At 44.7% G+C, this 15,319-nt stretch overlaps 1 protein-coding gene across 1 annotated transcript in view; it reads right to left on the reverse strand.

Annotated features, from left to right (window-relative positions):
* Positions 1-15,319, reverse strand: part of ephb3a (eph receptor B3a) — a 57,922-nt gene that overhangs the window by 35,255 nt on the left and 7,348 nt on the right. Inside the window, exons 2-3 of the mRNA XM_034104781.2 lie at positions 9,914-9,978; positions 6,596-7,268 (exon numbers count right to left, since the gene is read on the reverse strand). Coding sequence (XP_033960672.1) covers positions 6,596-7,268; positions 9,914-9,978 — 738 coding nt within the window. The remainder of the gene's footprint in view (positions 1-6,595; positions 7,269-9,913; positions 9,979-15,319) is intronic.

The raw sequence follows: 15,319 nt of genomic DNA on the forward strand, positions 1-15,319 counted from the left end.
GGCAGGGGCAAATATTGGCTCCTCGTGCACTGGTGCGACTGTTGGATGGGCAGGGGGTGCAGAATCCCTCCCCAAATTTGGATTTGAAGGTCCCAGGGATGCAAGCTGGATGGCGGGAGAAAAAAAACAAAAACAAAAAAGACAATGAGAACAAAAACTAGAATGGGCTTGTCATTTAAAACACAAGACGCTGTCACATCTGAACAAAAACTGCACCTGCGACGCTCGATATTAATGCGAAAAACGTTGATAGGTCCATGAGAGATGGCAAACACTTCATCACACGCTTCTTATCTTTACATTTGCATGTGCTCTTCCCTTTTCACTCCCTCTACCAGATGACAATAATGTCCCGGTATAAAAGAGAGCTGGGATGACAGCTAAGTCTCGTGCTGAAGAGGAGGATGAAGACGGAGATAGGCCCCCTCGCTGACAGGACTCAGACAAACAGGGATGTAGAACGCTTCTGAGAAAACGGGATCCACCCTAAACCCATCAATCAGTGTCTGGAGTGTCCCCAGCTCTCCAAACCACACTGCTGAATACAAACAGGGCGTCCACAACGCACAACAACTCCATAATAAGCCAATAAATCAGTTAAAATTATAGTAGCGACACTGAAAACTGAAACGTTGACTTTAATTAAATGCATTATGTCAACAGATTTCACATAACTGTATTAGGTTAGTTGAAAGCGATAATTTAAACTCAATATTATTGAGATGTGAAATCTGTTGACATAATACATTTAATTACAGTAAAGTCAACGTTTCAGTGTAAGTACATTTACTGAAATGTGTACTTAGGTACACATTTCGGGTACTTGTACTTTACTCAAGTATTTTTTTATACTGCTTTATTCACTTCTACTCCACTACATTTTGGCAGCAAATTGAGTTACATGCTACATTTATTTACAGATTTATCTACCAGTACTTGGTGTTGGAACAGATTACATCATCCAACATTATATGTAAGTACTTATAAAACAAGGGTGGGTAATTGGCAGTTCATTTTGCTAAGAAGTTTTTTGTTACAAAATATTTCACAGTTCCAACTTCTTGTATGTGAAGTTTTGCTGCTTTTGCTTGTAAAATATTTCTATTTTTGATACATTACTTAAAGTAGACCTATCATGCTATATTTTAAACATATATTGTAGGGCCATACCTACACTGAACAAAAATATAAACACAACACTTGTTTTTGCTCCCATTTTCATGAGATGAACTCAAAGATATAAAACATTTTCTATATACACAAAATAACCATTTCTCTCAAATATTGTTCACAAATCTGAAAAAATGTGGTGATAGTGAGCACTTCTCCTTTGCCGAGATAATCCATCCCACCTCACAGGTGTGGCATATCAAGATGCTGATTAGACAGCATGATTATTGCACAGGTGTGCCTTAGGCTGGCCACAATAAAAGGCCACTCTGAAACGTTCAGTTTTATCACACAGCTCAATGCCACAGATGTCGCAAGTTTTGAGGGAGCGTGCAATTGGCATGCTGACAGCAGGAATGTCCACCAGAGCTGTTTGCCCGTGAATTGAATGTTCATTTCTCTACCATAAGCCGTCTCCAAAGGCGTCTCAGAGAATTTGGCAGTACATCCAACCGGCCTCACAAACCGCAGACCACGTGTAACCACACCAGCCCAGGACCCTCCACATCCAGCATGTTCACCTCCAAGATCATCTGAGACCAGCCACTCGGACAGCTGCTGCAACAATGGGTTTGCATAACCAAAGAATTTCTGCACAAACGGTCAGAAACCGTCTCAGGGAAGCTCATCTGCATGCTCGTCGTCCTCATCGGGGTCTCCACCTGACTCCGGTTCGTCGTCGTAACCGACTTGAGTTGGCAAATGCTCACATTCGATGGCGTCTGGCACGTTGGAGAGGTGTTCTCTTCACGGTGAATCCCGGTTTTCACTGTTCAGGGCAGATGGCAGACAGCGTGTGTGGCGTCGTGTGGGTGAGCGGTTTTTCTGATGTCAATGTTGTGAATCGAGTGGCCCATGGTGGTGGTGGGGTTATGGTATGGGCAAGGCGTATGTTATGGACAACGAACACAGGTGCATTTTATTGATGGCATTGTGAATGCACAGAGATACTGTGACGAGATCCTGAGGCCCATTGTTGTGCCATTCATCCACGACCATCACCTCATGTTGCAGCATGATAATGCACGGCCCCATGTTGCAAGGATCTGTACACAATACCTGGAGGCTGAAAACATCCCAGTTCTTGCATGGCCAGCATACTCACTGGACATGTCACCCATTGAGCATGTTTGGGATGCTCTGGATCGGCGTATACGACAGCGTGTTCCAGTTCCTGCCAATATCCAGCAACTTCGCAACGGCCATTGAAGAGGAGTGGACCAACATTCCACAGGCCACAATCAACAACCTGATCAACTCTATGCGAAGGAGATGTGTTGCACTGCGTGAGGCAAATGGTGGTCACACCAGATACTGACTGGTTTTCGGACCCCCCCAGACCCCCCCCAATAAAGCAAAACTGCACGTTTCAGAGTGGCCTTTTATTGTGGCCAGCCTAAGGCACACCTGTGCAATAATCATGCTGTCTAATCAGCATCTTGATATGCCACACCTGTGAGGTGGGATGGATTATCTCGGAAAAGGAGAAGTGCTCACTATCACAGATTTTTTCAGATTTGTGAACAATATTTGAGATAAATGGTTATTTTGTGTATATAGAAAATGTTTTAGATCTTTGAGTTCATCTCATGAAAAATGGAGCAAAAAGAAAGTGTTGCATTTATATTTTTGTTCAGTGTACATAAAACATGTCTGTGAAGTATTTTTTTTCAAAATACCAAACAGATCATGCATTTTAGCAATGCCTCATTTCGCTCTATTTGCTCTTTCCCAGCCCTGTTTTTGCAGGGGCTGATTCTGCTTTTGTGGCAGACTACAGCGCCACTTACAGGCCTGGCATATGTACTACAGCATCTCCAGCGCTTTCCAGCGGTTTCTCATTCCCCTGATAGGTGGAGAGTTGCCCATATAGGCGGAGCACCCCCTTTTCTGACGTCAGAAAAATTCAAATAATAATCAGCCTCTGTTGCAGCCCCGTTTTTAGAGATTTGGGTACGGAGGAAAAGAGAGAGGGTTGTGTTTTTCTGACACTTGGTGAGTTCCCTGACACACCGGGGACACATATTCATGTATAAAAGACGTACAAAAGTGCATTTTGCATGATAGGTCCCCTTTAAAGGTCCCATGTCATGGCCATTTCTACTGATCATAATTCCATTGTTGAGGTAGAATAGATTTATATTGTGCAATGTTCCAAACTCACATTGGTTTCTCACAGCATCTCTGTATAGTATGTGTATTCACTCTGTCCTAAACGGCTTGTTGGAGCTCCTGCCCCCCCCCCCCCCCCCTCCCTGTGAGCCCACTGTGCTCTGATTGGTCAGCTCGCCCACTCTGTTCTGATGAGTCTACCACCATTACAGCGGAACATCAGTGTTTATGTTTTACAATGGCGTTAGCAACCAGAAAATGACACCAGTAAGGACAAACAGATGAGAATGCTGCGTGGGGGTCTGGGTGCCGTGTTGCTGGGACGTTGCGGGGCTCGCTGCTGCGAGGAGCGGACAGTGTGAGCTGGGTTCATTTCCTGCTTGCTGCGTTGGGTCTGCGAGACAGCGAGACATCGCGAATGGACGCCGCGGGAAGGGGGGGATGATGAGGGGGATGAAGCAAATATGAGAGGATAAAATAGCAAGAAAAAAAAGAGAAACAAAAAAAGCGGAGAAATAAAAGTGTAAGAGCGAAAAGTTTAGAAGATGAGAGGCATAAAATAGACAAAAAAGAGAGTAAAGTTTTGAGAGAGAGAGTGTGTGTGGTGTGTGTGGTGTGTGTGTGTGTGTGTGTTGTGTGTGTGTGTGTGTGTGTGTGTGTGTGTGTGTGTGTGTGTGGTGTGTGTGTGGGGTGTGTGTGGTGTGTGTGTGTGTGTGTGTGTGTGTGTGTGTGTGTGTGTGTGTGTGTGTGTGTGGGTGTGGGAGCTCCACGGATTGATCCATTTGGGTATGGGCACGTCATTAACCAGGAAGAAAACAATGGAAAAAGATAAATCTCCAACGAGGCGTTCTGGGGCAGCACAGACAGGTCTTCTCTGTGTTAGAGTTTTACTCGCTACAGGGTGTACTTTGAGGGTTTGACTCTGCAGACTGTCTACATGCAGAGAAACCTTCATAACACACAAGGGGACGGGTAAGAACCGGAAAAGCATGACATGGGACCTTTTAAGTACCATTGTCGCTGTAGTAATTTAACTAGAACATTTAGTATTTTCACAGGGAGTATTGGTACTTTTACTCAAGTAAATAATCTGTATACTTTGTCAACAATTAGGCATCAGAGAAATTAGCAAAGGATATCGGAAAATTATATAGGACGTGTCCGAGCGGTTCATTAGAATTCCAGAGCGTGACGGTGAAGGTTGCTGATACGGAGTCTTAGGGATAAACCAGCGTAAGCCCACACTAAAGAAGTGCTCAGATAAAGGGGATTAGCAGCAAAAGGTCTGGATATATCAGCCTCCAGAGCCCCATATGTTACTGTTGCCACATTCCTAACTGGTGGTGTAAATGTGGGGGTGTCTGGCAAACATCTGTCCCGTCAGCGTGAGGGCCTCGTAAAGAAATCCCAGCCAGCGATGGAGTGTGATTAACTGGTTAGGCTAAGTGGTCTTTCAGTTTGAACTCGACTTCCACCCCTAATTCCAAACAATGGCACTTTGAGGGAAATCAGCGCGGCTAATGGCCCCCACATTGCAGCTCCATAGCCCTGCAATAAAAAGCCAAAGATAAGATGAAAATGCGTTCCTTTTTTTCCTTCTCCTCCTCTCTGTCTCATAACTCAGCGAGACCTTTAAGGCCCTGCGATCTGATTTATTTCACTTCTATTAGAAAATGCATCATCATTTTCCTCCGTTTGTTTGTTTTTCCTTTCGCTCCTTTCGGAAGAGGGTGCTGAATCACCCACGCGGTCTTTTTTCAATCCATTAACTTCTTTTGGAGGGCATGGTGATTCTCCTGTTTTCGATACACTAATGCCCCCCCCCCCCCCCACCACCCCCCCCCCCACCACCTCCACCCACCACCACCTTCCATTGTCTCTTCTCGTGTTAGCCTCCTTCCGTTAGCGGGTAAGAAATGAAACGTCTGAGTGATTAATGTTAGCGTGGCAGTGTTGGCTCACGTTGGGTCTGAATGGTGCTAATGAGTGTGGCCGCCTGTAGATTAACTAACGGGAGGAAATGACACTTCCTCGTGGCCACCGCCGGCTGAAGCCCCGGAGAGCTGTTTATCAAGCGTTGGCGGCAAGCTTTTAACCTTGAGCCGCCAAATGGCAACGAATGAGCTCTCGGAAAGCGTGTCGACTATTTCTCACGCCCAGGTGAGACGAGGCTTTCGCTTGTCTGTCTTTGACTTCCTGTAACCCCCCCCCCCCTCCCTTCCCTTTTCATTATTCTCATTTCGGCTGCTGCTACCATCCCATCTTGGGCAATTCACACCTCGTACTATCTCTCGTTCTCTGCTAATATCTCTTTTTCTCTCGGACGCCTCTCCCTTCTATTATCTGCATTTTCCTCAAAAAGAGTCGCCTCTCTATTCTATCTTTCTCTCCCTCCCTCCCGCACCGCTCTCTCACAATATTTGTATTCTGCTCCTCTCTGCAACAGCTCATTAATTCATTCATACTCTCCTCCACCCTCCTTCACCCCCTTTCCAGGAGCCACACAATAAATGCAGCGAAGAGGGCACAGACCGAGGTGACGTGCAGCGAGCATATAAAGGAGGCTTGGTTAAATAAAAAGTCTGAATGTCTGTTAAACCCACGTAAGCGGGCCAACGTATCGCTCACTAGTTAGAGGTGGCCTATATGGAGTGTCCACTGCCAGTTCAAATCCCGAGCCATTTTTCCGTCCTCTTTATCGACCCCATCCAATTCTCAATCTCCAACAAAGGCTTTTTCTGGCCCAAAAAATCCCGTAACAAAATAAAATAATTATAACCCGGGACGCCATATCACTCACTAGTTAGAGGTGGCCCATATGGAGCGTCCGCTGACTAGTAAGCACGATGCGAACATTTCAGGCAATGTCGTCCCCTCTATCTCCCCCTTTCAACTCTCCAAATCTCCAATAAAGGCCAAAAAATACCGTAAGAGAATAACAAAATAATAACAAACGGGACGCCATATAGCTCAATTGGTAGAGATGGCGACCCATGTACAGTGGCGTGGTCCCCATGTGGAGGACCCTAGTTCAAATCCAGTTTGGGACCATTTGCCACCCCTCACCCCCTCTATCTCCCCCTTTCGATTCTAAATCTCCATACAAGGCGCTCTGGCCCAAAAAATACCTTAACAAAAAAATAAATAACATGGACGCCATATAGCTCAATTGGTACAGCGGGCGACCCGTGTACTATTGCCAGGTCTCATCCCCTCTATCTCCCCTTCTCAAGTCTGTCTGTACAATAGAGAATACTGTATACAGAATACTGGTTGCCCAAATATGGAGTTAAAAACACAACAACACACGTACCCTGGCACTGGGTCCCGTCCGAGGATGGTTCGTATCCGGCCACGCAGGTGCAGGAGCCCACGGGGACCATCCACTCTCCGTCCCCGTTGCAGTATAGCTTCAGGGGGACGGACACCTCCATGGCGTTGTTGACGCAGGCCCCCGGGGCGATCACTAAGGAGGTGGCTTCTGCCCCCGTGGCGGTCTCGGGGAAGACGGCAAAATTGGCAATTGTGGTGGAGCACTTCTTGAAGAAAACCCTGACGGAGATGAGCGACATGCAGGCGCCAAGGTCCTGGAAGGCCAGGTAGAAGCCGGCCCTGGAGAGGGGGCCGAAGCTGCGCACTTTAGTGTTGATCCGACCCGCCTCCAGGAGGGAGAAACTCTCATCCGGGGCGATGGTATCCACCTTCACGTAGGGGTTCTCCCTCCACAGGGGGCTGCTGTCGGTGGCGGCGTCCCCCTCGGACTCGTAGTAGAACAGGTTGAAGGTCTCCTTGCAGGAGCCGGGGATGTTTGGGATGCTGGCGCAGTCCCTCACGGAGAACTTGAGCTCCACGTAGACGCGCAGCACGCCCTTGCGGGGGATAAAGTCCGTCCTCAGCCAGTTGTTCTGGCTGGGCTGGCGGACATTACACACTTGGTAGGTTCTGATGGGGCTCATGGAGTCGTCGTAGCCGCTCACTTCCTCCCACTGTGGAGACAACAGAGAGACACTGTGACAAAGGCAAAGGCAGGGGGTCCAACTGATGCAGAAAAATGTGTTTAAGAATAAAACCAGGCTACATTTAATTGATTATCTTATTATTAACAGACTTATCACCCATTCACCAGCAACAGCGCAGAACCCCCTTATCCAATATGTTGTTAATTAAAGTGGAATACTGTTAAACGCATCCTAATCAAACCATTCAAGTATAGAGGGCATCCAACAACAGGGGAGTGACGTCTGCCGCACACAGATAATGAAGAACGCAACACACACTCCCCCACAGAGGGGTTGTGTACATGTGTGAGGAATCATTTGCAGCTAAAATGTTTCTAATTACATGAATGATTCAGAAAATCCCAATCATTACGGGCTATTAATAGAAAACGTCTCATTAAAACACATTTACCGCTGTATGCACATTGGACGCTGCTCACGTGTTGCAGGTTTGTAGGAAGACGGATGTGTTGCAGCTCTGTGTGTGTTGGACTTTATCATAACACACACCTATAGGAAGCCGTTATAACTGCTGCAGTGCAATCGAAATATCCCCGAGAGGAGATTTGGTTTCTCTAATATGTGTTATCTGTGCTCCAAGAGGGATGAGAGCATACATTTTTACACTTTAAATGGAAACTTTTCCCGTATATCTATAATGCAAACAGTGAGTTATTTATTAAAATACTCATCTAAATGCAATGCTGTCAGTGTGATTGCACTCCTGAGTACTTCATGTTACGCAGAATATATTATATTATATTTATATATCTTTTTCCAGGGCCTACACACTCGTTGTGGTTAAGATGCACGTCAGACACAGTATTAAGCTTTGGAAATTACCATGTAAGGACTAATGCAGCGTCAGAAATGTTGGCAGAAAATCATGATTTAAGGCTCAAAAGTAAAGTTCAAAAAGCTGTTATTTCCAAGGCTAGTTAGAAACTAACGCATTGTACATTTTGTAAGGCTAAAGCCAAAATAGTTGGAACGGTCTCCGGCTCTCTCTCACACATACAGACGGTAATGTGGACATGAATTCATGATTGAATCAGAATGACTTTTTGTGTCCCGGGGAATTGGGTTTCGGTTCCATATATTTCCATGTATTTCATAAAATAATTACAATAGAATAAAAAGATAATATTAATAAATATTTAAATAAATAAGAAGTAAGGATATGCAATAAAAGATGAAATACGGTAAGATATTATACAAAAATAAGAATTGATTGTAAAAAAATTGAAAAAACACAAATGTTTTAAAATAATAAAATACTATGGTTCGCATACTTCTCTTTGGAACTCATTCAAATTATTAAATAAAATATTTATAGAAACATAAGAAGTAAGAATGTGCAATGAAATCATAAAATATTATATAATCATATTATATAAACATAATTTAAAGAAATAATGTCTAATAAAAGTCATAAATATCAAAGGCACTCCTCATGGCGAGAGCGATGGTATGCCTTTATGTATGCGTGTTCGCACAGTGTGGTGTTCACTGTATGGATGTTAATCATTCAAATGTATTCACCAATTTCTTAGACATTAGGGGCAATATCTTTTTTCTAATTTCCTGCTATCGACTACCTGGACATGAACATCATTTAAACAATCTGAATAATGTCAATGTGCAGCTTCACAACATGCTAACGTTACAGGCTGTGATGAATGGCTGCATTGGTCAATACGTTTAGTCTATTAGGAAATAACCTTGTGAGGAGGAGTCAATCTTTTTGACATTTTTTCCCCTCTAATTCCCTCTCCGACAGAATGCTTCGTTTCCATAACAAATGAGCTTCCCAGGAATTGATTATTTCAACTGGAAGAAAATAATGCATAACTCATCTCACGTCTTGCAGCTCGTGCGCAATTTATTCCCAAACGATGAGCCCTACGAGTCAGCATTAGGCGTCGTAAATCACCGGCAACACGTTGATGCACTACCTGACAAATATGATAATTGCCGGCCCTCCAAACGTATGGGCCTGTCAGCCGTGAGGGGGGGGGGGGGGGGGGGCGGCTGCCTCGCCACTCCTGACATATGACTTCATGGATGCTGGGATATTCAGAGTCCGGGAAAAGGAAGGGAGGAAGGGCTAGCTGAGATCGTTTCCATGGAAACCCAGCATTTCCATTGACTGACTTGCGCTCACGTAGCGAAGACAAATGACACTGGCCGGTAGTGGGGGAGGTTTGTCAGGCGGTTAGCCCCGGGGTCAAATTCGTGTTGTTTTATTTTCTCCCCGTTCCTATAGGGGGTATCAACTGAAAACTCTCATGTCTGTCTGCAATGCGCTCCTGAGCCCATATTATAAAGACACGTGCTTTCAATTACTCCGTCCTGGGGAGACATGCGAGCTACCTAATAGCTCTGTGTATCCGCACGTCTTGTTTTGTTGTTTAAAGTCCTTAGCTTTTTCATTACACAACATTAACAATCTTCTGATTTCTTCCACGCAATGTGTTTCTCATTTGCTTTTTTTTAGTACCCGGGGAAAGCAAACATACAGTGCAAAAACAAAGACATAAAACAGTAGGAGGTGTGCTGTTCAAGGCAGACTGGGCTCTATTAACAAGCCCATGGAACAAATGTTGTTAAAGGAAGAAAACACACTAACTCACCCCGCTCTCTGGGAACGTAGTCCATGCCAGCTCTGTTGTTGCCCACCGACTGTCCATAAGGGTTTCTGCAAATTAAGAGTAGGAGGAAGTTAAATGGTATGAGGGGGGAGGGGGGGTACATTGTTGCACAGCATTAAGGAGCACACACACACACACACACACACACACACACACACACACACACACAATATGCAGGTAAACACTTCCCCTTTGTCTCTTTCACAACCTCCACCCACATGCACTCACTTTTTGACAACACTGACAATCACGGCCTGTCTGTGATGCGCCTAATGAAGGCTCTCTGTCTGTGCTTGGCACTCACACATACTCTCCTTTCAATATTCATTTGTGAAACTAAGAACAAAGCTTCCTCCGAGATGCCTTGGGATGGGACATATTCCATTAACTAGCAACGGTTCAGAGCGGTCATACAAGCACAGGGAGATTGTTTGGAACACATTTGGGGTGAGGGGCTTTCCCCTACCAAAATTAGCAGGTATATTATGCAGGCCCCATATGTTTTTCTGGATGGGTTTCCCTCTCCTGTAGTGTGTCCTATCGGTTGTTATGCATGTAAATGGTCTGCAAAGGCTAACATCCCAAAGTGGGGGGGGGGGGGGGGTGTGGGAGTGTTTCCCTCCCCTCTTCCTGAAACGCCTCCATTGTAGGACTTGTTGTTTTCTTCCCGGGACATAGTGACATCACTACGTAACACTCACACTTCTATAGGCTAGAGCTCCAACAATTTGTGGCTTAGGGGCGGGTCATCTGTAAACGGTTTACCAATCACAACAGAGCTGGCCAGAGGCGCGGGAAGGTATTTTGAGTGGGGGTGCTGAGGTGCTGGACTCCAGTGAACACTATTACGGGCACTATAGAGCACGCACAAAAGCAATCCCCACACGCAAACACACTACACCCGCGACTGTTACAATGAAGGCTCGATTTTGTTTTAGCTGTTTTAACTTTTAAATGCACTGTAAGGCGACCTTGGGTGTCCTGAAAGGCGCCTCGAAATAAAACGTATTATTATTATAATCAGCTCACGGCATATAGGCAGGGGTAAAGTGCTATTTTTTGCGAGTGTGGAGCGGACCTCACCTCCTCTAGGGGGGTCCGGGGGGATGCTCCTCCGGGAAGATTTTTTTTAAATATTGAAGTTGAAAGCATCAATCTGGCGCACTTTAAGAGCAACATGAAGAGATCTATGAATACATCTCAACACCCAGATGAAACACAACTGTAAGCAGATGTTCTTTTTCTTTATGGATATTTTACAAATCACTCCCCTTTCAAACTGTATTCTTGTTTTACTGCCATATAGTATTTCATAACTGTTTTTCCTTTATTGTCTTGTTTTTTTTATAACTATAATGATCATATGAAGGTGTGCCGCGGAAATAATCTTTTGAATAATAATAATAACAAACCGTTTGAGACCCACTGAGATAACTTAGACTAAAGTGAACTATCTAAACACTCAGAGAGTCCTTTAGCTCACCTGAGCCTCTCAGTCTGAGAGGAGAGCTCTCCTCCAGCTTGTTGTGGAACCAACAGCTCCGTATGTCCGCTAGTGCAGCTAGCTAACTGCTAACCAGATGCTAACAACACGGTCCCTGCTGCTGGCACCGGTCCCTCTCTCTCTCTCTCTCTCTCTCTCTCTCTCTCTCTCTCTCTCTCTCTCTCACACGCACTAAATGCGCTATTTCCACACACACACACACTTATTTCCATGCAACTTTCTGATTGGTCTGGTGTCTTGCCTCTGTTGCATTCACTGAACACTAGAAATGACAGTCCTTCCGTCCTCTCTAATGTCATGATGAGGTTCACGTAAAGCACGGTTAATGTATTATATTATTGAGGTAGAATTATCCGGGGCTACAGAATTGTAGCCAACAATGTGGAATTTATTGGCTACATATTACACAGATTATGCACAGCGGGAGCAGCAATAACCATCAAATAATAATTCAGACAGGGGAGCTCCGCACCCCCTGCCCGCCGCTAGGGGGTGCTGCAGCGCCCTCAGCACCCCCCTTCCCGCGCCCATGGAGCTGGCCAGCTAACCAATCAGAACAGACTGGGCTCTGGTTTCAGACAGAGGGTGAAAAGAGGTGCTGCAGCACATTAAAGCATGGAGACATGGCACAGTCGAGGCACAGAATACTAATATGAACCTGAAAACGAGGAGCAGAATAGGGCCCCTTTAAACGTTGGAAATCCTGCCTTAAATAGGCAAAGCTTATTTCCCATTGTCATTGACGAACATGTCTTTCTAGGCTCTATTTTGTGACTCTTGAAATGTTACCATGGTTGCTTCTTTTTATAATCATCTGTTACTTATTCAATCTCTCGTAAAGATTCTTAAACAAAGACGGTTTTGTTTGTGTGTTTCTGTCGTGTTTAAATGAAGTGTTTTAAAATCACCAGGGAGATTACATGACTGTTTCTGTCAACGGCGTCTGGCGGCTTTGAGGAGAGCCTAACGTTAAATGTTCTTTAATAAATCGTAATGATTGTCCAAATCCCTGTTGATGTGAGTAATTATGTTTTAACTGCATTATGTGCTCATCATGGTGCTATAAATGGGCACGAATGAGGGGGTGTACCGGCTTACCCCTTTGTGTATTTCTTTACTTCAATTTTAATTTGTGAAACTAAGAACAAAGGTTGGAGATTACATAGCACCGCTTCAGAGAGGGCTTTCACCCACCAGTATTAATAATAATAATAATAGATTACATTTGTATAGTGCCTTTCAAGGGACCCAAGGCTGCTTTACGGGAGGCTGTGGCGCAGTGGCCTAGTGCGTTGGTGTTGGGATCAGGGGGGCACAGGTTCAAACCCCACTGCAGTCAGCATGTCGTTGTGTCCCTGAGACACTTCACCCCAAAGTGCTCCTGTGGGGATTGCCCACAGTATTGAGTGTGTAAGTCGCTTTGGATAAAAGCGTCTAACAAGTGACATGTCATGTAATGATATGGTAAACAAACTAACAAAACGGGCAAATAATAAAGTAACCATTTTATAAGTAGGAGTGGAAGCAGGGGGACTGTGATGTGTTAGGGGTCATTTGGCAGGTAGGTTTTTAAACATTGCTAAACCTGTACAAAATAGGCAAAACGTATTTTCCGTTGCTATTGGAGAGCATTTCTTTGTAGGGTTTATTCTTCTTCACAGAAGTGCCAGGCAGCATTGTAAACTGTTAAAATGTTACCATGGTTGCTTCTTTTATTTTCATCTGTTACTGATTCAATCTCTCTTAAAGACGTTTTTGTTTTTCTGTTTCCGTCGGGATTAAATGAGTGTTTTACAATCACCGGGGAGGTTAAATGTCTTGAGGAGAACATATTAATGAAATGTTTTGCACTTTAATAAATGATAAAGATTGTCCATTCCCTGTTGATTGTAATAATTGCATTTTCACTGCAACATGTGTGTATCCTGGTGCCATAACTAGGCCACAATAAGGGTTTCACTAAATGCCGATGGGAACTGGAGCCAATAAATACCGTTCCCGCTGTAGAGTCTTTTTAATAAATGATGATTGTAACCTATCCTGCTAAAGTCAATACGAGATATGAATGGGTTTTCCACCATTGGGATGGCAGGTAATCTGAGCAGTTGTTTTCTTCACCTCGCTGTTTACGACTTTACGAGTAGGTGACATGTGAGCAGACAATCAGATGTGAGGCAGAGAATAAACAGCAGGATCAATGAGCATTGTTGTCGAGGCTGTCAGTCAGCCGTCACCTGATTGGTGGTCCTGGAGTTCATTACACCTCAGAAGGGTCGATCCCCTCTCAGGCTCTACGCATACAGCTGTGGCCCACTCTCATTGTTCTGCTGTTGTTAGCAACTAATTACTGGGACAATTACGCTTTCTTCGCCGAGACTCGGTGACACGGTGCCTGCTGTGCACCATTTGCTCACACGTTGTTGTTGGCTTTGCTGGAGGAGGGTAAACAAATGGCTTGACCTGTGTGGAGCTACATCATCAGCTCTGGCGTTGTTCTTGTCCCAAAGTGGAAGAAGGGTTGGGAGGGGTTTTAAAAAAGTCTTATAATTAGTAGTTACAGGTAAAAAAAAAAAAATGCATTCAGTAACTTAACCTGAGAATCACAATGTAAGTAATGGAACCTGTTTACAGGAGAAAAACAATACTTTAGTGTACTATTTAGGACATGGAAAACTGCTCCAAGTGTTCTTATTTTAATTAAAGAGGACTGTTACGTGCCATAGTGGGTGCTGGGGTGTGCTTGTGTGTGCTTGTGTGTGCGTGTCTCTCTCCCTCTCCCCCTGATTGTCTCCCTCCAGGTGCAGCCTATCCCTCAGGTGCTCCCAATCCCCAATCAGGGCCTCCATAAGGGAGCTGAGAAAGGCTGCAGTCGCTCTCTTCCTTCTCGTCTGGCTGCATGTGTGACATATGTGTCGTGTCTTTGTGTCTTTGTAAATTGTACTATTTCGTCACTTTCTTTCAGAAGAAAGTTGTGCTTAGTTTGCCTTGCAAGTTGGCTGGTGAGCCTTTCTTTATGTTTTCAATTAAAAGACCATCTTGTGGCTTCACAACTCAGCCTCCTCTCCTCTTTTCTCTCGCCTGGTTATTTTATATTTGTGTCACTTCCCTTTGGTAACCCTAGACCAGGAGGGAACGCAAGGACATATTCTGCAAATGTTCAGGTTCATATTTGTATTTAATGTCTCTACTTAATGTTAAAAAACCTCTTTATTGTTCTCATTCTGCCTGTGCTGCATCACCTCTTTAACCCTCTGTCTGTCCCCCCTTAGCCTATCATGAACAATGTGTTGGAGCGCTAGCCAGAAGTAAACAAAGGAGTCCAATGGAGGCATATCATCTACAAAATATAATAGAAAATGCTCTGTTTTAGTAATAGAGAAAGTTCCACCCAGTGAAATCATTCTTGAATTAACGGCTATGATGATGAACTGCTAGACTTGTGGCTGTGAGGGGGTGTGGATGCCTTTCAACCAGAAGATTGTGGGTTCGATCCCAGCCAACAGGCAACATGTGGATGTATCGTTGAGCAACATACTGAACACTCCCAATGGCCAACGGCGTGTGAATGATAGCTTCCCGAACAAGTGGTACTGCTCTGCATGAATGAGGTGTGAAACTCTGGGGAAGAGCCGGGACGCCAATACGGAAGTGCCACACACTGCAGTTCATCTAGTGGCCAGTAGGAGCAGGCTGCAGAAGGGAGCAATTTTCATTCTCAACTCATCTGTTTAATTAATATTAAGCCTTAAATCGTTTGCATAAATTAGGGCGTGGTCACTTTGATGGACACGTACATGCCTCACTGTCAGCTAACAGCAACTTGTCCACTCTGCTAGGCTACAACCATAGAGGCTACAACGTTAGTTAGTTGTCGTTACTGTACT

The sequence above is a fragment of the Pseudochaenichthys georgianus genome, chromosome 17 (genome assembly GCF_902827115.2).
Source record: "Pseudochaenichthys georgianus chromosome 17, fPseGeo1.2, whole genome shotgun sequence".
Classification (NCBI taxonomy): Eukaryota; Metazoa; Chordata; class Actinopteri; order Perciformes; family Channichthyidae; genus Pseudochaenichthys; species Pseudochaenichthys georgianus.